The sequence below is a fragment of the Gekko japonicus genome, unplaced genomic scaffold, assembly GCF_001447785.1.
Source record: "Gekko japonicus isolate JY-2015 unplaced genomic scaffold, Gekko_japonicus_V1.1 scaffold318, whole genome shotgun sequence".
Classification (NCBI taxonomy): domain Eukaryota; kingdom Metazoa; phylum Chordata; class Lepidosauria; order Squamata; family Gekkonidae; genus Gekko; species Gekko japonicus.
In genome coordinates, this window is record NW_015167541.1 from 1,126,182 (window position 1) to 1,150,870 (window position 24,689).

The 24,689-nt window shown below is 41.9% G+C and overlaps 1 protein-coding gene across 1 annotated transcript in view; it reads right to left on the minus strand.

Moving 5' to 3' along the window:
* Positions 1–24,689, minus strand: part of MAP1B (microtubule associated protein 1B) — a 79,049-nt gene that overhangs the window by 6,580 nt on the left and 47,780 nt on the right. Inside the window, 3 exon segments of the mRNA XM_015413604.1 lie at positions 2–4,545; positions 10,156–10,296; positions 13,124–13,206. Coding sequence (XP_015269090.1) covers positions 2–4,545; positions 10,156–10,287 — 4,676 coding nt within the window. The 5' untranslated portion in view covers positions 10,288–10,296; positions 13,124–13,206.

Sequence of the window (24,689 nt, forward strand, 5' to 3'; positions counted from 1 at the left end):
TGATGGACTATAATCAACTTCAGTTGGTCCATTTTCAGATATATGATGCATGACAGCACCCACTATGGGATGTTCAGGGGACTGTCTGCTGAAGTCCATAGCCAAAGACTGCTCAGGGGAATCTTGACCAAATTCTACTGACATAGTAGATTGTTCAGGGGACCTATGATCTTGTATAGGCGTCCTTGATTTTGCTGTTTTAGGGGAGAAGTCTGGAGGAGAAATGGACATAGGTCTTGGGCACTCTTCTTTAGATGGAGACATTTCTGTTTCTTGAAATGTTGTTGGTGTTTGTACAACAGATACAGAAAGAGAATCATCTACTTCAGTAGAATGAGGAGATCCTACCTCAGCATGCAGTGAAGGAGAAACATCATCAGTGGTTGGTTCTGGAAACGAACTAGTAGCAACGGATGCTGTGGAAACAGATGCCACTCCTTCAATATGTGAATAAGTATCTTCTGCAACAACTTCATCCACAGGGGTTGCAGACTTATCAGAGACTGTACCTTCTGAAATTGACATTTTGGTGTCCTCTTTAAAGCAGCTGAAATGGCTAATATCTACTTGCGTAGGAGAAATATCTCCCAGCTTCCTTTCATCCAAAACCAATGCAGACTGAGTTTCTGAAGATTCTAAATCATCTTTTTTCTTTTCTAGGTCAAAATCTGATTTTGATGGTATAAGTGGCATCTCTTTTTCCACTTGCTTTTCTCGGAAAACACTCATAGAACTTAATTCAGAAACTGGGCTCTTCTGCAAAGGAGACCCCTTTGTTTCACTTTTCTTTTCAAAGGGACTTTCAGTTTCTCTGGCTGGAGATTTTACATCAGCACTCAAAAACAGATCATATGAAGGCTCTGAACCAATCAGTGGTGGGCTTCGCAAAGGTGAAAGCACTTTTTCAAAAGGTGATTCAGAGTCAGGCACTGGTTCATCCATTGGACTTATCCTGTGTTTTGCAATGTCATCTTTGGCATCATCCACTTCAAAGCATATTGCTGCTTCTGATGCTTTTACAGGCATTTCAGATGGCAGATTACTTGACTTTTCATCTGTAGGAGACTGATAATAAGGCGTATGACCAGCACTACCAGCAGCTGATTGTGAAGGAGACACCACTTCTAATGTTTTATCATCAGGACTAGGACAGTGCTCTTCATGGACTTCAGGATGCCTATCAGGCAGTGATGTGAGAGCTGAAGGTTCAGTTGCCACTGTAATCTCATTAGGAGTCAGAGAAAAGTTAACACAACGTTCACTGAGAGGTGTTTTAGCAACTGGTGATAGAGCAGTTGGGCTTTCATCTGGACTTTTAGTTGGGCTATGCTTCTCATCTATAACTTCTGACATTTCTAATTTATTTTTCATTTCATCTTCTTGTTGTTTATACACCTCTTGTAAGGAAGATTTGCTGAATCTGTCTTCCTCTAGGGAAGATGGTGGTGAAATGGTAGAAGCTGAAACATTGTAGTCTTTCCCTTCAGTGGCATCTGTTTTAGAACCTTCAGATAGTCCGTTGAAAGCATCAGGCAGTGGAGAAAGTTTAGGCCTAGCATACTCTTGAGTGTACAATGCTGACTCATACTTAGTAATGTTAACATATTCCTGGGAAGGTGATTCACTTTCTTCATTATTAGTTTCATCACTCATCACATCCCTTGGAGTTGACATTTCATCCATTGGAGTTGGCTCACTAGATATTTCAATAGTTGACTGCGTGTAACCTGAAGTAGCAGTGAATTCTTCAGGCTGGTCTTCACGATTTTCTTCATCTGAAACGGTTGCTTCACTTTCTGAACCACCAGGTAAAGTTTCATCATGAATGGAAGATGCTGGCTCCTTAGCTGGAGACTGAGGTTCTGAGTGCTTTGTTGGAGTGGTTAAATGCAAGCCATATTTATCATCAATCTCCCCAGCTTCCGCTGCTTTGTCCACCACAGCCATAACATAATCTTCTTCGGCTTCTATTTTTTCAGTTTCCTCTTCCTCATCTCTGACATCCTCTGTTTTGTCTTCTTCCTCAACTTCCTCCTCAGTCTCTTCTGTTTCTGCCTTTTCAAATGTTTCATCTATATTTTCTTCATCTTGCTCTTCACCTTCCATTCTAAATTCTGCCTTTTCATTGAACTTTAGATCTTTCATTTTTTCATACTCATGAACTCCAGTAATTTCTTTTTCAGTTTCCTGAGTTTCTATTGTATCCTTTGTACCTTGCTTCTTGATACCTAGCAGTGCCTCTTCTTCCTCACCTTGCTCTTCAGCTTCCTCTGTCTCTGCCTTTTCTTCATAGTCACCAGCCTCAGAAGATTCTTCAAAACCTGTTCCTTCATCTTCAAACTTTTCATTGTCATCAACCTTGTCCTTTTCTACAGGCTCCAGCTCTTCAGGAGTTTGTTCACATTCTCCCTCAGGTTCAGTGGTAGTTATTCCCTCATCTGGAGAATCTGCTGGCCCTTCTGTTTTTTCTTTTTGAACTTCATAATCATCTTTTTGTTCTATATCAGTTAACTTCCCTTCATTTTCTATTATATCTACCTGAAGCTTTGTTTCTTTCACAACTTCAACTTCTTCAGCCTTTAACTCTTCAAAGTCTTTTGTTAAATCCTCTGGGGAAGACATAAGTGACCTCTCAGCTTCAAGTTCCTTTCCAGTAGCTGCTACTCCTGCAGCTGCCACAGTTGCAGCAACAGCTCCCAACGCAGCCATTGCAGCTGCTGTTTCAGTAACCTTTGTCTCTTTCTTCACTGGCTTGCTTTTAACTTTTTCCTTTGGCTTCCCAAGAATTCCACTGTCTTTTTTGACAGACTCATCCTTCTTTTGTAACTTCGGCTTTGATGCAGTCTTTTTTGAGTCAGGCAAAGAAGCAGATGTTTTCTTTGTTTCTTTAAGAAGCTTCTTGGAGTCTTTCTTGGATTCTTTTTCTTCCTTTTTAATTTCCTTTTTCTCTTCCTTTTTAGTTTCTTTTGGGAGAATATCTTTCTTTGATTCTTTCTTTGATTCTTTTTTCACATCTTTTTTGATATCTTCCTTTTTAGGCTTTTCCTCCTTCTTAGCAGGCATTTTTTCTTCTCTCTTAGACACCTCTTTCTTTGGTTTTTTCTCCTCCTGCTTTTCTTCAGATTTTACTTTCACTTCCTTTTTCACATGCTTCTCCTTTATTACTTTTGGTTTGACATCTGCTGCTTGTTTTTCAGCAGCTTCAGATTTCACAAGCTGCTGTTCCTTGGCTGACAGTTCTTTTTCTGTCACTGAAAGCCTTGTTTCAGCTTTTGCTGATTTATCTTTTTTTACTATTGGTTTTTCTTTACTTTCTATTTTTTCAGCCTTTTCAGGTGGACTAGATTTCCCTGTTTCAGATGCCTCTTCTCTCGATGCTTTTCTGACTGTCTTGCTAGACTGTAATTTTGTGGCAGGCTTCAGACTTTCTTTACTGTCTGTTCGTTGCTTAAGTTTTGCTTGTTTTACTGCTGGACTAGCCAAGTTACCAGTTAGGTCTTTCTGTGTAACTGTTGGCTGCTTAAGGAAATCTAAATGTTTGAGTTTTTCTAGTCCATCTAGTATGCTATACTGAGTACTGTTTCCTGGGAAAAGAACTCGAATTATTTTCTCAGCAGGGTTTGCGGGATGCCATACAATCAAAGATGAGATTGATGTCAAATAGGAAATGGGAATGTCTATCTCTTGACCATTTGGTAACACCAGTTCAGCTTTATCTTTGTTTGTGCCAGTCCATTGGTGCATAAAATAATTTATCTCTTTGCTATTTTTGACAGGGTTGAGCACATACATCTCAAGCTTTCCTACTCCCATTTTTTGAAAAAGGATGATGGGATCAATGGTATTTCCTACATTTCTGAAAAGAGGTTCTGGTTTCATAGACAGCTTATTTAAATACTGTAGCGTAAAACAAGCTTCCTCCACACTTCTCTTTAACCGAAAATTTGGATCAGGGTTTCCCAGGCTGTCAGGGACATTGAGAAACACAACTCCCAGGTCAGGTGAAATTAGATTTTTCATCCAGTCACTGTTGGTAGTAGAACCCTGGGACTGCTCCTCTTCTAATTCTGCTATTTTCCTTTGCAGCATGCTATTAATTCCTGGCAGGTTGTCATCTCCAATGTGGGTGAGCAGAATGGAATCCACTCTGTCCAAATGTCGAATGAGTTTCCAGAAGCAAGATTTTCTTTCTGATCCTCCATTAATAAGCATGTTGAATCCATTTACTGCAAACAATGCAGAGTCTCCCCTTCCACCTGGGAAAATGTAACAGCAAGGCTTAGAAAGCTTCAGAAAACCTCCTGATGTTGGTGGCTCCAAAATATCAAAAGGTGAGGGCACTTCCACTGATTCTGACAAGTACTCTGTAAATTCAGAAAGTCCTTCCATTTCAGGCAAGATAGAAGAAGAGTTGAGTTTAATGTTGATGAAGTCTTGAAGATTGTGTCTGTCGAGGTTTGAATTTTTCCAGTCCCCTTCCTCAGGACAAAAAAGCGTTAAGCTGGCTTTGTTGGCAGGGTGTGTAGTACTCAATAATTCTCCAATCTGGGATTGCAAAACACAGAAGAAAAATGTTTCTGTCAGTTTAGAATGAATCATATCAGCTTCTCATAAAACTAGAAGGTTGTTCTCATGCCATGGGATCCCAGAACGAAATGAACTGCTGGATTATCATAGCTAAGGCTAAATAAAAATAAACCTCAAGTTATTGATAATGGTTGGAAATACTTCAGTGAACCTGAACAAGGACCAGTGAGAAAGGCAGGCTCAATAGAAAGTTGATGAAGACCTCTGCACAAATAGTGCTCAGCTGGTAGATGCAGGATCATAACCAAACATCTTAATACTCAACCAGTTCCATCTCTCTTGCAGGGAATTAGCTTGTTCCTCCCCACCGGCATTCCCATACATTTCAACAGAGCAGGCATCTATACATGACTAAATGTTCATTCATAGCTACTCCATCCAGTAAAATGTACAGGGAAACTCAAACGAACAGGAACTCTCTGTATGCATAGGAACTTGGATCTGGGTGACAGTTTAGAGAAGACTATAATCAGTATTCTATAAAGGTGGTTTAGATCAGGTTGCCAATTGTTTATGGAAAAACCTGGATCACAAACTTAATTATAAATACAAAATAATATTAAACACATACATTCAATTTATTTGCTTAGCAGATTTAAGTCCTTGCCGTTTCTTTGTTTGTTTTCTGATTTATTTTAGCATGTTATATATTCTAGTTAATGATTTTGAAAGTTATAATTAACAAGTCACACAATACAACTGAAGATCCTTTGTACCCTCACTGTGTATATAAATATAAGATAATAAAGCCAACTGAACAGCTGTAATGTCACTAATGTCATTAAAGCTGAGAACATAGCCCATTTTACAGGAATATAAATAGATTTTATCCTAATGGCAAGGGTTCCTTTGCCTGAGAATCCAAAGCACTGTTATAAAAAAGGCTGAGAACAGAAGAGTAAACCACCCAAGATAAAAGAAAAATGCCCAGGAAAGGTGCCTGACCATTTATTTATTTATTTATAGTTTCAATTTATAGCCCGCCCTCCCCTCAACGCAGGCTCAGGGCGGCTCACAGACCATCAAAAGACTGTTGAAGAGATACATTTATTTGAGGCTATGTGCATTTTTTAAAAGTTTGCTGTGAAATAACTGAATTTAAGCTATAATATTTGATATGGTTGCTCCTCTCCTGAGACATCTGAATAGCAAGGACCAAAAGCCACCCACTTCTAGATCTGTACTCATCTGGCATTTGGTTTTATTTCAGTTTTGCCCTCACTGTCCTGGAATAAATCTGTGCATACCTCCTACACTTACGAAGCAAGGGTTTTTTCCCCCTTTACTAAGTAATGCTTAACATTCTTGCTTGCACCTCAATGTCAATATAAGTCTTGTGCCATCTTAACGTTTTTTTTCTCTCATCAGATTTTGTGGACTACAGATCACTTTTGCAATAACAAAGCTAATGCTAGAGCAAAAACTTGTACAAAAACCAGGTGCCAGATGACTCCTGTTTATTTTCACTGCAGTGAACTAACAAGATTAACCACCCTCTGGAATACAGGCCCAGACAACCTGGGGGAAGAGAATATAGGGTACACACTTTGAGACACAATCATGAAGTAACCTGGCTCTGGGACTGTGAAGTAGCCAAGTTTAACATCTACTAAACACTGAATGTGAATGTGAAATTAGCAATAATTTAGTGTCACGGATACAAACATGTGAACGTGCCACAAAAAGGACTCAGGGAAACAGAAGAGAAGAACAGGAACAGTGGTCAGGAAGAGCAATAATTTCACACTTCTGTTCAGACTAATCAACACAAATCTTGTACTCCTTAATAAGGTCAAGTTGGGTGCAGTGTTCCCTCTAAGCTGAGTTAGTGTGAGCTAGCTCACAGTTTTTTAACTTCCTGCTCACACATTTTTGTCTTAGCTCAGGAAGGATGGCTCCAGAGCAAACTAATTTATGTAGTAGCCAAATCGCTCACTCACAACTTTAATGCCAGGAGCTCACAAAGTAGAATTTTTGCTCACAAGACACCATAGCTTAGAGGGAGCATTGGTTGGGCGTGTGCAAACTCCTAGTAAATATTCTGTAAATGTGTACGGTGTGCAAAACACAGATGTCTTGAAAAAACTGTTAGTGTGGAGGCACCCTTACAATTTAACTAAAAGAGTATGAGCTCAGAAACAAATTAAATGTAGACTTTCCTACTGCTTAAACTGCAGTCATAGATAAATGATACATATTTTACCAACTGTGAAATGTTATGCAGCAAAACGGATTTAGGATATGTGCTGTTATTTAAGTAATTTTAATAAGTAGTGTCCAAACAATAATGGTGTACTGCGGCAAAAGGGAGGAGGCGGCAAAAGGGAGGTCTCCAGGCCCCACCAGGAGGTTGGCATCTGCACTCCGCCCAGGGCGCAGAATCACCTCGGGCCAGCCCTGGGTGTACAGTAGGCCAAAATCACAGTCCATGACCATAGGAAGCAGCTTGCATTTTTTTAAAAAAAGCCTTGGAAATGTGGGGGCTGTGCTTGCTAAAATTCCAGAAACTTTGGGATGATTCACACTTCCTTTTTTGAACTGAAAGACAAAAAGTATAATGTCTAAATGCCAAAAAAGAAGCTGCTTGGAAAATATGCACACACTGGATGGATCTTGGTTAAATGTATTCTTGTTGTATGAAAGGCTATGGTATTTCAATGCTTCAAAATCCCCCTCATGCAGTTATTCTGGCTCTCCTTAGCTTGTTTGATGCTCTGTGTTTCTACTATCAGGAAGAATTTGGATTAGCAAAAGACTGAATATAGTTGATATGAACCTCAACTGTAATCTTTAAATTTGTAATTTGACTCACCCAACTAAATTTGGTCCCGTTCACACTAGGCGATTTGGGCCGGGAGCGGGACAGTTTGGGGGCGGATCAAACCGGTGCAATCACACCACAACATCTGGGAAGCGTCGTGCTTCCGTCCCCAAACTGACCCTTCCCCGCGAAAATCCGCCTCAACTTGCAACCACCTACCTTGGTGGTTCAAGGGGAAGCTGTGCGGCAAGCCGGGCGTTTGATCGCCGGCGCGTCCTTGCGCCGGCACAACCCCGGCCCGTAGCCGAACTGCGCATGCTCCGACATGCGCAGTTCGGCCGGCTCCCGGTCAGGGCCGTGTTTTCTCCCCGGCGTTTGATCGTGCCGTGGAGAAAAGGCGCCGCGGCCAGGGGATCCGTGGGATCCCGCCGCGGCATCTCAACGTTGGCACGGCTTTTAAAAGCCGTGCCTTTAGAGGCTTTCCCCCTGCTGTGTGGCAGGGGCCTCAGTTAACTAAATCTGTCTGTACTGGTTAATATCCAGTCCCAATTCAAGTTTCTGGTACTGACTCTAAAGCCCTATGTGACCTGAGTCTTGCTTACTTCAAAGGGCTGTTTTCATCCATGTGACTTTCCTGAGTAGAACAAACTTCTCAGAAGGTTCAAGTATTAATCTCCCTGCTCTCAAAAGTGTGGTGGAAGTCTACACCATCTACAGTCTTCTGGATAGTGGTGCCCAGTTAGGGAAATATGCTGACCAGACAGAGGTTTCCCAGACCAGTTTTGTTCTGGAGGCATTTCACTTTTCTCAAAACTGAATTAGTTTCTGATGTGTTTTTAAAAGAAGAAATGTTGGTTTTATTGTTGCCTTGGATTTCAACACTTTATTTAAATGCAAATTAGAATACTGTGCACACTATATTGTGATATTAATTCCAAAGAAGTAGCCATGTTAGTCTTGCATGAAGAAATTATTAGGAGTCTTATAGCACACCTTAAAGATTAACAGGTTTTTTAAAAAATTCTAGCATTAGTTTTTATGGACTAGAGTCCACTTTAATATATATAGTGGGGTCATCACTCAACAGAGAGAGAGAGGAAGAGACAGTGAGCCTTCTTCACATATTGCAAAAAATTAATCCTGCTGCCGAGCGGTGATTGGCCCAGGGGACGCGGCGACGGGACAACGCAGCACGGTAGGAGCCTATGGGACGGAGACCAGCACTGCGATTGTCGCATAGCCGTGTGCCGTGGGAGCCAACCCAGAAGGAGTCGCTGTGGGAAGGAAGAGCTTGCCGAGATCCCATCGCCATCGCTGACTCCATCAAAAAGCCGAAAGAACAACACAAAAGAGAAAGAACTCCACTGCTTGGGTGTCTAGTAGGTATTCACTACCCCCCCCCCTTGTATTGTGGCCCTAGCTAGGTTTAAAAAGTCTTTGTAAACCGCTCCGAGCCTCCAGGAAGGAGCGGTATATAAACTGAATGTGTATTGTATTGTATTGTATTGTATTTTTATAACCTCATTCATATGCATGTGCACATGTGTGTATGTACGCATGCTCCTAGTGAACACTGTGGCAGAACCGGCCCACTCTGGCCTGCAGGCCCTGTTCCACCCTGCCTTCCAAGGTTTCACCTGGAGAGGTTTTTCCTTCTCTCTTGGGTAACCACTGCCACCACCTGACCTTTGTAAGGAATTGCCCACTGGGAGGGTCAGGACTCCCAGCTTCCCTTCCAAGTTCTGAGACCTTGCCTCTGTGTCTCCCGCTGCCCAGTGCCTGGTCACCACAGGGACTGTTTACTGCCTTGTGTGCCCCTGGAAGAATAGCCACTTGCCAACTGACTGCCTTCCCCCTGGTGCTTCTTTTAAAATAGTGTGTCCAAGACGGTGGAGGTCTATGTACAGAGAATGACTACCAGCATCAAAAGTTGTAAAGTGTTTATTAAAAAGAAAATGTTCACAAGCATACTTTTAGCATAGCACTAAACTGCGCAAGGGATTAAAAAGAAATGGGTAAAATGCAATTCTTCTGTCCCTCTCCCTATACATGCTCTATTAGATGTTAAAATATAGGACAGGCTCCTTAGCATAGAAGGTTATAGGTCTCTACAGAGTGGCCATTACCTTGTAGCTTCCTTTGGTCAGCACAAAGTAATGGCCTCCTCCTCCAGACCTCAGTTAAGAGGTCTGTCTGCTCTGATAGACTCAGGATAAAAGAGACCTTCCTCTCGAGTTCTGTCACCTCTCTTTTCCCCACCCACTGATCAGGTCAGGCCAGGTCTCTTTTCCTGGGGATTCTTCCTGACATCTCTCTAGTATTTAACACCGCCAAATCAATGTTCCCTACTTGGAGGGGAGGGAGACTGGGCCGTCCTACTGTCTCTAGCTAGACCTATTAGCATTTCTTAAGAGGTAGCTGAGGTGAGCCTGGAAAACTATTGACCGACTGCCTCCTCCCTGCATGTTCTATGCCCAGGGAGAGAGAGAAATAACTTTAAAACTCAGAATGAAAGTTTTGCTCATTTCAAACCTCCAAAGAAAAAAAATGCATTTCTTCACAAACACCCACCCCATGAATCTGACAAAATGGGCAGTTGCCTGTCAATATGCTGGGGGGAAAACTCATTAGCTTTTAAGATGCCACTGTGACTTTAGAGTTTTTATTGTGGGTTTTTTCTGTTAATTGTTTTGAGAACATTGTTAAGAAGTGTTATATAGATCTACCATATAAATCACATTGCAGATGACAAGCCTCTTGATATCAGTCACATTAGCTTAATATACAGGAAATGTTTAAAAACAAACCTCTTGATCAGTGAAGATCTCAATAAAGTTTTGAAATGAGAAAGATCCTGACTGGAGAATAAGCTCGCCTGTATTTTCAAAGCTCTGCCCAGTTAGTACCAGGAGCTTGTGCCTTGCAGCATCTGTGATCATTAAACGCACCTGCAGTAAAAGACAAACAATACATTTAACACATGTCCAACACTTCCTCCCTTCTATAGGGTCAATGGTTCACTTCTCTTTAGATATAAATTAAGAAGTGACCCTAATCTAAGACCCTTAGTATTAGACTTTGTTCCTAGTGCTTTAGCCCTAATGGAGTCTGAGAAATTTCAAAAAGGACTAAGCTTTGGAACAGCTTTCACAGCTAGTGCAATCACCCTTGTTTTCCTGTTTTTTCCTCAAGAGATGCAATTGAGAAGCAGCACTTCCTTTGTCAGATCTGAGCTAGTTTCACGGATGATTCTGACAAGAGCTTCACTGAATCCTCTCAAAATATTTTCTCATTTTTTTTATTCTGTATGCTGACAGTCAAACGATCAATTGCTCTAAATAATTCCATCTCATGCTATGAAAAAAGCAGTATTGACCTGAATTTCTGCTTGAGGACTCACCATTCATAGCAGCTTCAAGGGTATCATTAAAAAGCATGGCACAGCAGAACATCTCATAATCAGAAGCAAATCCCACGTTGCTTTGACACTAATTGTGTTGGGATGTAAAACTGTAACACTATACTTGGTGAGTCAAGTCCATTTACTGTGGGTCTGTTTCAGAAGACAACACTGAGAAGAGCACTCAGCAGCCTGATCAATGTCAATTAAATTTCATCTGTTTTAATTACATTAAATCCATTAAAGAATTTAATTCTCTTGTTTACTGTTTCCTGTGTTTGGTGGCCTAGGTCTGGGAAGTCTGCCAGCTTCTGGGACAAAGCCTTTAGAATTTTCAAAACAAAGAATTGCTGATTTATGAATCACTGCTATATGATTGCTGTATTATAATCTTTCATACTTTATTGATATCTATAGATGGTATACAGTGATAGACACTAGAGGCAGATGCAAAATTAAATGAAGACTAAATGTTTACTTTCAGAACTTCTATTTGTAAAGTGGGATATCTATTTGCAATGCAGGATATACCCTGTGTGCTTAAGTGGTGAAAGCCAGGGTAAGAGTTTTTATGAGACAACCGGCTTTTGCAGAAAAGTAGAAGTAGTTGGAATAACGCTCAGTGTTCCTTCCACAATAGTTCCATGTAAGGGGTTGTGTGAGTGTAACGCCAAGGAACTGGATGGTTTCACCAAGCCAGGGTAAAGTCATTGACTGGAAGTTAGTAGGAAAGTGAGAGCCAGCTTCCTTTGTTCCAGCCTTGATAAGAATTTCTAGGCTGTTATCATCTAGTAAAATGGAACTGGAAATTATATCTATATAAACAGTTAATTAGAATAGAGGGGATTAAATTTAGTATCCCTAGTTTTATTATGTAATTATATGGTTTTTTCATGCCTATGTATTTCAAACTACAGATTATAATCTTGTTACTGTGCTGTTCAGTCTGTAGGAACTGAATCCCCTTTCACAAGCAGAGTGAATTGTAACCATCATGGTGAACTGCACAAGAGACTGAACTTGGCTCACCATGAAGTTTTGCAAGCAGTTGTTTAACTGAACTCAAATTGACTATCAGTTTCATGTTTATGCTTTTGTCCATATTTTATTTATTTATGTAAAACATTTCTAAGGTACCTTTCCATCCACTTTAGAGTCACCAAGGCACAGAACAATAAAACATTAAGCAAGATTAAAAACACATATACATATGTATAAAACAATTAAACACATAAATGAGAGGAAGGGTCAATAAGAATCAGTGAGGGAACTCCAGTCAAAACAGCAAATTCTTCCCCTGCTGGTGGAAGATAATGATAGGACAGATGAATCTCCCTGGGGAGGGAATACCATAATCTTGGTGCCATAACCAAGAAGGTCCTTTCTTAGGTCGCCATCCATCTAGCCCAGGGACACCCAAAGCAGAACCTCTGAAAATGACCATATTGATAGGGTAGGTTCACATGAGAGTTCTTACTTAATATACACTAGATAATTGGGAAATTATACATGTAAGCACGTGCATGGTTTGATATGCTTTAAATATGTATAAAGGAGTTATACTAGTGGATATGAAAGCTTTCTTTCTCTAACTCTGCTCTTTGTCTATGTGTGTAGACTTATGACCTTGAATTCTGTTGCCAGAGTGTCTTGTGTAGGATTTCATGTCTCCGGCACTATTGCCATTGTATTGATTTCAGCCCAACAGCAATCAACATCAGCAGTTCTGCGCAAGCCTTTGCCAAAAGTAGTCCCCTACTGTGGAAGAAAAGGCCCTGGTGGGAAAGGGCTGGTCAGATTTGTTGAGGCACCGGTCGGTCTGTTTTAGATAGATATATTATTAGATATATTTTAGCTGTTGATTTGTTATACTGTGAACCTTATGATGGAACACACCCTGAGCCCACTTGTGGGGAGGGCGGGATACAAATAGAATAAAATAATAAATAAATAAATAAATATTGTATATGTCATGGTAAGTGCTGCTTGGGTAGCTCAAATATTTGAGAGTTGTATAAAGGAGATTCAATGAGAAGTAGGCCATCAAATTTCTCCTTTAGCTGTGACAGTGTAAATCACTATCGGTATACAACAGCTGAAACAGACATTGAAAGCTGGGTTGCCACATCTCCTGGTTTTTCCTGATATTTAAAAGTGACATTAAAAAATCAAGCCACCCCCCAAGTGTGAAAATAAATATTCAGCCACCCCATCGCTTCATTCATTTTTCAGATTTAAAATGTGTAGCAGTGGGCCACTGAAAATTTAGAATAGTATGTAAAAATGAATATTTCTGTCATAGCTTCTCTGAAATGCAGTTCTGGCACATTTTTATATCCCCTTGTATACAGTGACACATTTCTGGATGATTTTACCTCAGTGCTGACAGCTTCATCTGAAGGGTTAATCAGAACTACAGTTTCTAAGACATCACTTCGGTGGTGAAGGATTTTCTGACCTGCAAATATCAAAGGAAAAGAAAACAAACTGTAGCGTTTGCAATTTACTTCTTACTTTTAGACATGCTCTCCCCATGGATATTTCCTCAAGAGGCTCAGTCCTCTACCATTTTGGTTTCTTGTGATTTCTTCATGTTTCAGTGTTATTAAATAAAAGAGCAGATGTTACAGGAAGCATCTGAAAATTACAGATTCTCTATGGTTTTGGACCACATCACAGTAATGTTTATGAGCACAGGTAACATCTCTCCCCACAAAAAACAAAGCCATTTGTTATGAACCTCCAAAAAACAAAGTATTTGGAACACACTTAAAACACCTTTATAAATGAAATGCCAATCCAGGAACTCTTCCTCTCCCTTAAAATCTTAAGAATGCAGCAAAACCATTTTTCATTATAAACAAAATTTTGATGTACAGGAGGGTAAGATGATACATATTGGGACAAAAATATCCCAACTTCAAGTATAGGCTAATGGGGTCTGAACTTACTGGGACTTGGGGGGGGGGGGATCTTGGGGCTGTAGCAGATAGTTCAATGAAAGTGTCAACCCAGTGTGCTGCAGTGGTGAAAAAGGCAAACTCTATGTTAGAGATTATTAAGAAAGGGATTGAGAATAAAAGGGCCAATATTGTAATGCCCCTGTGTAGATCTCGGTGGTAGCCGCATTTGGAATCCTGCATACAGTTCTGGTCACTGTATTTCCAAAATGACACTGCAGAGCTACAAAAAGTACAGAGAGGGCAACCAAGATGATTATGGGGTTGGAGCACTTTCCCAATGAGGAAAGGCTGAAGAGTCTGGGACTTTTCAGTTAGAAAAGAGATGACTAAGGGGGACATGATAGAGGTTTATAAAACTGTACATGGGATTTAGAGAGAGCTGACAAAGAGAATTTTTTTTCCGCTCCAAAATACTAGAACTCAAGGGTATCCAATGAAGCTGTTGGGCAGTAGATTCAGGACAGACAAAAGGAAATACTGCTTTACACAGAGAGTGATTAAAATGTGGAATTTGCTTCCAGAGGATATAGTAGTGATCGCCACAGGAATAAACAGTTTTAAAAGGGGATTAGATAGATTCATAGAGGATCAGTCTATCAGTGGCTACTAGCCATGGTGACTGAGGGGAAGCTCCACAATCAGGGGCACTTAGCCTCTGAATCCCAGAGCCAAGAGGCAGCATCAGGGGAAGGCCTCAGCCTCTATGCCCTGTTGTTGGCCCTCCAGAGGAACTGGGTGGCTACTGTGTGAGACAGGATGCTGGACTAGATGGACCACTGGTCTGATCCAGCAGGGCTCTTCTTGTGTTCTTATGGTAGGTGCAACAACGCTAGGACTGCATTCAGACATCAAGATAAACTGTGGCTTATAAAATGTGGTTTCATTAAGTATGATGCCCAAAAGTAGACAATTCAACAGTCAAGGGTTTCAAACAGAACCTAAGCTGGTTTTGTCTGTAGTAACTGGTTTGCTGTGGCATCTGAATTCACAAATTAAAAAATCAAGCAAATGACTGCCCCTGGTGGACAGTACAGGTAGAACATCATCCTTGCTGGGTGGTAGAAGAGGAGGGAAGAAGCAGCCAAATTCAGGATTAGTTATTTATGTCTAGTAAAATTTGTTTTTTCAACCATGGCTACAAAAGACAGTTTATCATGACATCTCAATGGAGGTGAGTGTTCTGGGGAGAAATTTCATGTAGTACTGCTTTCTATCAAAACAAAGTCCAATGTAAAATATGAAATTCTGTTGACTATAAAAGGGCCCCAAAATACAAACCAGGACTTGTTCAGTCTCTTCAATAATGAGCACATAATTTGTTTACATACTTTTTATTATTTCAGTATAGAAAAATAAAACTCTTTGTTACAGTTCTTACAGTGCCATCCTAAGCAGAGTGGTATGTTTGAAATGTTCATTGAAACAAATGTTTTCAATACTTCACTATAGTTCACAAAACTAATGTCCAGTTCTAACCATTACAATGCTTGCTCTATAACTTTTTACTGTTTTTTCTGCCTTGAGGGCCTGAATCTATAACAGCTTTTATACTATTTTACCTAGACTTATAGAGCAAATTTCCACTATACCATCAAGAAGTTTCGGTTTTGTGCAGTTTCAGCAATTCTCATCCCATTTTATTTGTATTTATTTATTTGCAAAATGTGTATCTAGTCAGGGTCACCAAGGCAGCTATCAAAACCCCCCAAAATATTATAAAACACATTAAAACAAAATAATAATATATATATATATAAATACAAAACCAGCAATTAGAACATGGGGTGGTAAGGAGGGGTCACTGAGGAAAACAAAAAAGTCATTGATGAAACAAAGAAGTCTTCACTCACGGACAGAAGTCAGTGATATGGACAGAAGTCAGTGATAGAAGGGAACAAATATCTCTGGATAGACCATTCCATAATTGCAGAGCCATGACTGAAAGCCCCCTCTCAGGTTGCCATCTGTCTAACCTCAGAAGCTGGGACCCAAAGCAGTGCCTCAGAAGATAATCATAGTTGTTGGATAGGTTCATCTGGGAGTAGGTAATCCTTAAGGTATGCTCATCCCAAACTATACATGGCACCTTGAATTGGGCCCAGAAACAAACTGGGAGCCAGTGGAGATGGACGAATACTGGAGGGATATGGTCCCTATGACCCATTCCAGTCAGCAACCTGGCTGCAGCATTCTATCCTGGCCATAGCCACTACCTGCTTCCCCAGCAGCAGTCCTGGGTCCAGCAGTAAGCTATGGAGTGCTCTTTCAGGGGGAGTGCAACCCTTTCCAGAGCAGGGAACACCTTAAATCCTGGGTCAGTCTTAACACATACCCAGAGCAATTCCATCTTGTTAGGATTAAGTTATACTTTATTAGCTCACATCCACCCCATAACTACCTCCAAGTTAGTTCAGGGTTTCCACAGCCTCCCTGGAATTCACTGGGAGTGCATGACAGAGCTGAGTTTCATTCACCTATTGGTGATGATCATGGCCACTTCCATTTTTGAGACTCCTTCAATTCTGTCAGTGTATCTCTGCAACTGTATATATAACCTGATTTAGAGATAATATCAAAAGTCTAAATTTGAGGCCCTTTATGAATGTGAGGCCTGGGCCAACTGGTTTTCTTGGCCCCACCAGTGATAGACACTGGTGACAACCCAGCTCAAATCTTTGGATGCCCTCACCTAATAATTTCATGTGGAAGACAGCGATGGACAGACATCATCCTTCAGTAGCTCTACAAACTCAGGTTATGTAAATGTTAAAGAGCATGGAGAATAAGATGGAATCACATGGGACCCCATAGGCCAAAGGCCTAGGAGCCAAGTAGCATTCACTCAGCACCACCTTCTGAGATCTATCCTCCAGGTAGGGCCAAAAGTGTCCCAAACAGTGCCCCCAACTCTGAAAGGCAGTCCAAAAGGATACCATGATCAATGGTACTGAAAGCTGCTGAGAGATCCAGGAGAATCAAGAGGGTCCCACTTCCCTTAGCCATCTGCTGGTACATATCATCCAAGCTATTTCAGCAACCAAGCTATTTCAGTCTCATAGCCAGGCCTGAAGCCAGACTAGAAAGGAAAAGATCTAGGTAGTTCACTTCATCCAAGAAACCCTGAAGTTGCTCAACCGCCACTCGTTCAATCACATTGCTCAAGAATAGTACATTTAAAAACTGGCTGAAAATTACTCATATTTCCTTGGTCTAAGGTAGATTTTTTTAGTAGTGGACACACCATAGCATGTTTCAAGGTCCTGGTGACTACTCCCTCTCTAAAAGTCACATTCACTATCTCTCAGATCCAGCGTAAGAGCTCCTCCCAGGCAGCTTTAAGCAGCCTGGAAGGGCAAGGGTCATACGGATCCTGTCCACATTCTCAGACTGAATAAATGGGAAAGTATCCCAAAATAACTGGATAAGTCAGCACACAGGCACCATTTGTCTCTATTAGTGCTAACATAGTTCAAATTGGTATGATAATGAGAGATTTTATCTGCAAAGTGAGCAGTCCTCGTCGTCCTGCAGGCTAAATCTCAGTAGACTTCCGAGTACCTGAAACAACTCCACTGGCCTACCCTATGCAGACACAACAGCGGTGGAAAGCCATTTCTTTGTTGCCATAACTGCCATGGAGTAGGCTTGAAATGTACTTCAGCCTGTATCTTGTTGGATTTGTCCCAAGTCTTCCTCTACTATTGCTCTAGCTGCCTCCCTTGTTTTTATCAAGGGGCTTCTGCACGCTAACTCCTGAGAGGGGGCACCTAGGAGAGATCATGTCAACCACCAGTGACACGTCCTCATTCCAGAGGTCAACCAGGCCATCGGCAAGAGCACCAACCATATCAGCAGGCAGATCCCCTTAAGCCATGAGAAAGCTATTTCACAACAGAATTAGATATTTTTAATGAAAATAAACTCAGCTTACATGTAATATTCACCTGCTAGAGACAAAGGGTCAATTCACAATGTTAAAAAAACTATGAAGTAATTAATCATGAACTATATCCTACGTTTCTGGCACTGTTTCTTGGATGGACGAGGGTTGTGGACTTATTTTAGAAACTGGAATGATATGCTATGCCCACTGACATAAATTTTAGGATGATGCTAAAATGTGGAATGTAGACAGTTATCCCTACAGACACCTTATTATGCAGTCAGTACTTGTTACCCCCTGCTAAAGATGCCAATGATCAACTGAAATGCCCTTTTAACTCAGGGAGTTAATTTCTGCAGGTCAGGTTTTGACACTTTAGCAGGATGTCTAGTGACGCTTTCCAATGCTATCGATTTTATGTTGTCCTTTCTCTACTGATCATTTAGAATGTGGACAAGGTCATTCATTTTGTACAAAGTTTACCTACTGACATCATAAATAAAGGCCATGGCAAAATAAGCATGATTGCCTCAGACTATTTCCACAGCAGCAGTCTCTTATGTACCTTTGTGTACAACAAATCATAGATCATTGTTAACTTCCCCTGATCAGTCAACTGAGATGTTAGCATGAACTTTCAGTGGCACTGAATACTAATTTTCTCTTCCCTAATTAAAATCTTAATGAAACATCCATGGAAATTCTTGACAGAATTTTTCCAGAAAAAATGTTTGAAAGATTTTCCTTGTTAAAAATAATAGCAAGAAAAAACTTGTTCCATTTTTGGAAGTGAAGAATGTTCATTATGAGTAATTTTAAAACATATCTTTACTGGGTTACTTCTATCATATATTACCTATTATGTTATATAAGCAGGAACCCACAAAGACTTGCGGGGGGCATATCATCCCAGGTTTCCCAGACCCTACTCTGAAGCAGGCAGCCAGCCCTCGGTGAGTTATGCAGACGGGTGGCATCAAGTCACCCAGTGGTTGCTGGGGAAGTTGCTGCTAGGTCTGACCCAAATAAGTCCTCCCTCAAAGGCCAAAACAACGCTGGAAAGGGCCCAGGCATTTCCCCTTGCCTTTTACTGACAGAAATCAAGCCTAGAATGCTGTGGATGCATAGCAGCTGAAATTGAGGGCTTATGTTTTTAAAAGCTACAGTAGTTCCTTTTATCATTTTGAGATTTTTTTAACCCCCAGTGTATTTTTTTTATTCAGGTTTAAGAGTTTCTGCAAACCTGGGGTGTTCTTTAGGTTTTTAGAAAGATCCCTCTTGAACATTCACAGCTCCAATCACCAGATTTAAGTATCTTCAGATCTGGCCGACTTTGCTATTAGAATATACAAGTGGGAGGCCTGTGAGACTTGCTGAGGGGGGGAATCCCATCTCTTCCTTCACCCCCTGCATACCACAGCCCCCATTCCTGGGCACCAAACCCATTCTGCCAGGGCGCTGGATCCTGGCCCTAGCAGGACATCTTGGCGCCTCCTTTTCCTGATCTGTTCCTGGGTCTCTCCCAGAGGCAAAAGACTTGTTAAAACTGCCCAGAAATACCAGCAGTCACTAACACTCTTTGGAGAGGAGAACCCTGACAGTAGTGATTGGAAGGCTGGAGGAGGAGCAACCTCCCCTTCCACATCCCAACTCCCTGTTGCTGCTCCTTCCTTGATTACAGCCCTCTGTGGCCCCTCTCAGCCCAGAGCCAGAAAGTAGCTGTGCCTCCCAGAGGGGTGCAGACCCCCAACACTTGACCTCCTCCATCCTCTGCAGGAACATGCAAAGGGTGCACCCAACCATGTTGCTGCTGGAGGAAACCGTGGGAGGCCAGTGGGAGGAAGCAGAGGCTCACTCCCTCTCAACAGGGAGAAGTGGAGGGGCAGCAGGAGACCCCTCCAAGAAAGGCTCCCTGCACTTGTGGTGCCATGGTGCTATGAGTGGGGCATCAAGGCAGACCACCCTCCAAGAGGTCAAAAGGACTATGTGGAAGGCCCAGGAAGCAGTTACTCACCTCGTTGACAATGAGATTATTGCTGTGGATGGCCAGCCCTTCTCACTCATGGCGAATGTAGCCTTTCACTGGCTGCAGTTGTGATGGTCAAGGCTCAGCTCTCCAGAGTTCAAGGCAGAACTGTGCACTTCACAGCAGACCTCTAGAGCAGCCAGGCCAGGCCCCAGGAGGGGACAGTCCTTCCACTGAGCTACAAGGTGGTTGTGCTCCATGTGCAGGGAAAAGATGCAGACTATATGGTACAAAACATCACCACAGTGATACAGAGTAGCCTGAGGGAGTGGGTGGGTGGCAGCAATGTAGACTGAAGCACTGGAAAGATTGTGCATTTGGACCCTGGAGATATGAGGGGAGGGAATGCTTCCTGTCTTGATGGCTATTTCCCCTGCTAATTCTTTAGCTGAAAGCTCTGAAACTACACTGTGGGGACTGTAAGAAAAATGCTGTTGTTCTTAAAAACCACTGTGCTTGTCTACAGATCAGTCATCTATAACACAGAATTTGAATGACTGATAATATTATGTGAACACTCTGATTCCACTGTAATCTGAAATCAGTTTTTTCCTTCTCTCCATTCCAAGTTGAGCTCCCCATTTCGTAAATTAATTCTAGAGCCGTCCAAGCCCCATTTAGTGATGTGCTTTCATTAATACAAGTATTGTTTGCTTTCTCTGTTAGTGACATCCATTCTGAGGCAATGTTACTAGTCTACATAAAAAGTTAAATGAGGAGCCCAAGGCTGCTATTCTCTCATATCGAGCAATCTTTTCAGAATGTACCCACTGCACCTGTATTAAGGCGTTTTTCCCCTTTAAAAGCCATTTGAGAGTATACTGGAACCTTACTTTCAAAGACTTTCTGCCTCACAGAGGAACATTTTGACAAGGCAAGGCTGTGTGACTTAAACCTAAATTGAACACAATCAGTTGACAATCCTGTTTTCCTGTTGAAAGTAGAAGATTCATTACTTATTTACTTACTTTATTTACACTGCACCTAACGCCACCTGAGAGCCAGTTTGGTGTAGTGATTAAGAGCGGCGGACTCAAATCTGGAGAACCAGGTTTGATTCCCCACTTCTCCACATGCCACCAGCTGGGTGACCTTGGGTCAGTCACAGTTCTCTCAGAGCTCTCTCAGCCCCTCCCACCTCACAGGTGGGGAGTGGAAGGGAAGGAGATTGTAAGCTGCTCTGAGAAACCAAGTGAAGGGTGGGGTATAAATTCAACTCCTCCCCCTCCTCCTTCTCTACACAGAGAAGAGTAGAGCCTGTGATGGGCCAATCCGGCCAGGCGGTGGCAGTGCGGCACTACGACTCAAAGCAGTCCTGGAAGAACTGATGTCATCTAGCCAAGCCGAAGTGAATGCCGACCGGAACACGCCTGAAGCTTACAGCTGAACAAAATCCCCATCGGCTGCAAAAGTGTGCGATTTAAAGAATTATATGTTGTCCTCCCTTACCCTATGATTCATTGTTAGTCCCGTGTGAAAACTTGTGTAACTGTAAATCGCTCAGAGCCCTTGGGAGCTAAATTGGCTTACATTTTATCCCAACACAACTCTATGAGGTATGTTAGGCTGAGAGTTTGTGACTGGCCCAAGATCACCCAACAAGATTCCATGACAGATTGGGGATTTGAACCTGGATCTCCCGGATTCTAGTCTAACACTCTAACTGCTATGCCACACTGGTTTAGAGGGCTTAGAGAGCTAGCATGGTGTAGTGGTTAAGAGTGACAAACTCTAATATGGAGAGCTGGGTTTGATTTTCCACTCCTTCACATGACGGAGAACCTTGGGCAGTCACAGTTCTCGCAGACCTCTCTCAGTCCCAGCTACCTCACAAGGTGACTGCTGTGGGAAGAGGAAGGGAAGACGATCATAAGCTGCTTTGATTCTACTTACGGTAGAGAAAAGCAGGGTATAAAAACTAACTCTTCTTGCAGGCTCTAAGCCTCTTAAGGTGCAAAGTCTATGGTAAACACATATACCATCAAAATATTATATCACATCATCTATATATCTAATAATGATGTGTGGCCCCATGTGCGTGGATATCTAAACAGATTTTCCTGCCACCTTGGTTACTTTGGGGAGCCCTGGTTGGAACTTTGCAGATGTCTGTCTTTGTTGTTGAGAACCTGTCTTTGGAGACTTGGGGGTGGCCCAACCTGCAGTCAACATGTTTCCATCTCTTTGCCAAGTAGAAGAATTTGCCACAGTTGGTGGGTGTGCTCAGGACCTGTATGTCTTAGCCCGGGGGGAGGGGAGCTGTCAGAATTGTGGACACACTTACCTTGCTTGTGTGGAGTGGCTAGGATGCCCGCCAAGCTGTCATGAGGTTACTTTGGGGAGCCCCTGTTGGAACCCTCTGGATGTCTGTCTTTCTGTCAGTAATTGAGAACCTGCCTTCAGAGACTTGCGTGTGGCCCTGCCAGCAGTCAACGTGTTTCCATTCCTTTGCAGAGTAAAAGAACTTGCCACGGTTGATGGGTGTGCTCTGGACCTGTGTGTTTCAACCCGTGTGTGTGTGAGAGTTGTGGGCATGCTTCCCTTGCTCGTGTGGTGTAGCTAGGGTGCCTGCCAAGCTGCCGTGGGGTTATTTTGTGGAGCCCCTGCCAGAATTCTGGGGGTGTCTCTCTATTGTTGAGAACCTGACTTTGAAGACTTTGGGAGGGGGTTAGCATAGGGGGGATGCTTGCCTTGCTTCCAGTGTTTGGCTGGGGGGGTGTGTCTGGTGACATTTCCCTGTGAGTTTGGTGTCACTGACTTGTTCCTGAGCTTTTCCATACTCCTGAAATTGCAGCTGTCTTTTCCAGAGAGAGCACTAGGAAGACATTTTTGGAGGTCCATAACTGAGACTCCAGAAATGTAATCTGCCCCCAACTTGGAGAGATTGTAGAGGAGCAGGTGGCAGGGTAAAGTTCCCTGTGCATTCTATACTAAACCTGCGCCTGACATTTTTCCTGGGGGCATCTTCTTTGGGGGTCCATAACTTGGACCCCCTATGTACAATCTGCACATAACCTGGACAGCATGTAGAGGAGAATCAGGGGGAGGTCCCCTGCAAGTATGATGCCTCTAGCTTGCACAGGGTCCATTCTGTAAACTCCTGAACATCCTGAACGTATGCCTGTCATTTCCCCAGAAAGCACTTTCTTGGGGGCATCTTCTTTGGGTGGCCCTAACTCAGACCCCATATATTCAATCCTCACCAAACCTGGAGGGCAGGTAGAGAAGAGTCAGCTGGAGATCCCCTGTGAGTTTGGTGTTTCTAACATGCCAGGGGTAGGTGTGTTCTACTGCATCACAAATCTCATAAACCAAACCAGTTCCTTTAGTGTCAAAAAGTTTGTGATGGCTTGTGGTTTGCGAACCAGGCACACCATGAACCACAAACTGAACCACATTTTCCCAGTTCATGCCCATCCCTAAGTGGGAATCCATGCCGATTCCAAGGTAAAGAGTTTCGTGATCAGTGGATCAATGAATTGCTATCCAGCAGCATAAAAGCAAATGATGGAAAAGCCAGTCACAAGTCTATGCAAAGTCCAAATGGCTCCTGAACTGGGTAAAATGAAAGCAAGCCAGTTTTAACTTGGAGGAAGATTTAGCTTGCACATCCCGTTGGTTATTCTTGTTTTACAGATTATTACTATGTGTTTTACAGATTATTACTATGTTAAACAATAGCTACACCGATATTAAACAATAGCTACACCGATATCATATTAAGGCAATTGATGCTTGTCTCCCAGTGTATAATATTAATTATACCATCCAGCTACTTGTCTTGTATAGTAATTTCTCTAATTCTGTCCAGTCTCACTCCTGCCACAAAATTGTTAATATTGCTTTATCAATAACTGTGCCAGTCCACTGGTATAAAGGTCATGCTTAGAGTATATACAATAGTACCAAATAGAAAGTAAAATAGAAACTATCTGTAGAGACCTGACTAAATTGGAACCCCACCAGATTATTGATAGAAGATTTAACACAACTTCTATGTACATACGCCTTCTCTGTTGTGGCCCCCACCTTATGATGAAGTCAGGAAAGCTCCCACCCTCCTGGCTATGCGAAGCAGAATTATTCAAAAGGACTTTTGACACAGGAAATAGGGCTGTATTGTAACAATATGGTTCAGAAAGAAGTTTGGGGTTTAGGTTTAGGGACTATAGACTATACCACTGTGTAGCCCCCCCTTATGATGAGGTCAGGAAAGCTCCCACCCTCCTGGCTATGCAAAGCAGAATTATTCAAAAGGACTTTTGACACAGGAAATAGGGCTGTATTGTAACAATATGGTTCAGAAAGAAGTTTGGGGTTTAGGCTTAGGGACTATAGACTCTACCACTGTGTATAGTTTGTACTAACTGTTGCTGTAAGTTCCGACTATGTCATTTTTGCTTTCATTTAACATGTTAATACTTATGCTATGCTTGTATTGAGTTATTCTATGTAATCTGCCTTGAGTCCCACTGAGACAGGCAGACTGTAAATAACATAAATAAATACATTTATGCAAAATCTCCTGAAAGGTAAGCATAAAATTTACTTTAAGTTTTAAGAAGAAATAGCACAAATAAATGAACTCCTCTAAACTGGCTTGTAAAATATCATACACATGATTCTCTAAAAACATGGCACTGTTTGGTTCCTGAACATGTTCTCTAGCACCTTGAATTTGAAATCTTTTTCCAGCTCTGCCTTTATGAATCTGAATAAAGCCACTATGGCGACCTTACCCTCTTCCCTCCCTCACACACAGGTTTTTCCCTCCGTTTTTTTCCCTTTCTCTTCTGGCTGAGCAGCCTCTTTATCTATTTTCTTCTTATTTGAATATTTATGGCTGTCCCACTCTGTCACATTATTATATTTTGATGCTGGCTCAACACAGGGACTTATACTTCTGAAAATGGCACACAAGAGGCTTTTGAAAGTTCAAAAATAAACAAAATATTTTATTCAACGTAGAAAGGGAAAGGTCAGGTGGAATATCTGAGGTGAATCAATAATAACTCTGAGGTAACTTAGTAATTTCACAAACTCCAGTTAAAATGTTTCCAGCAAGTGAG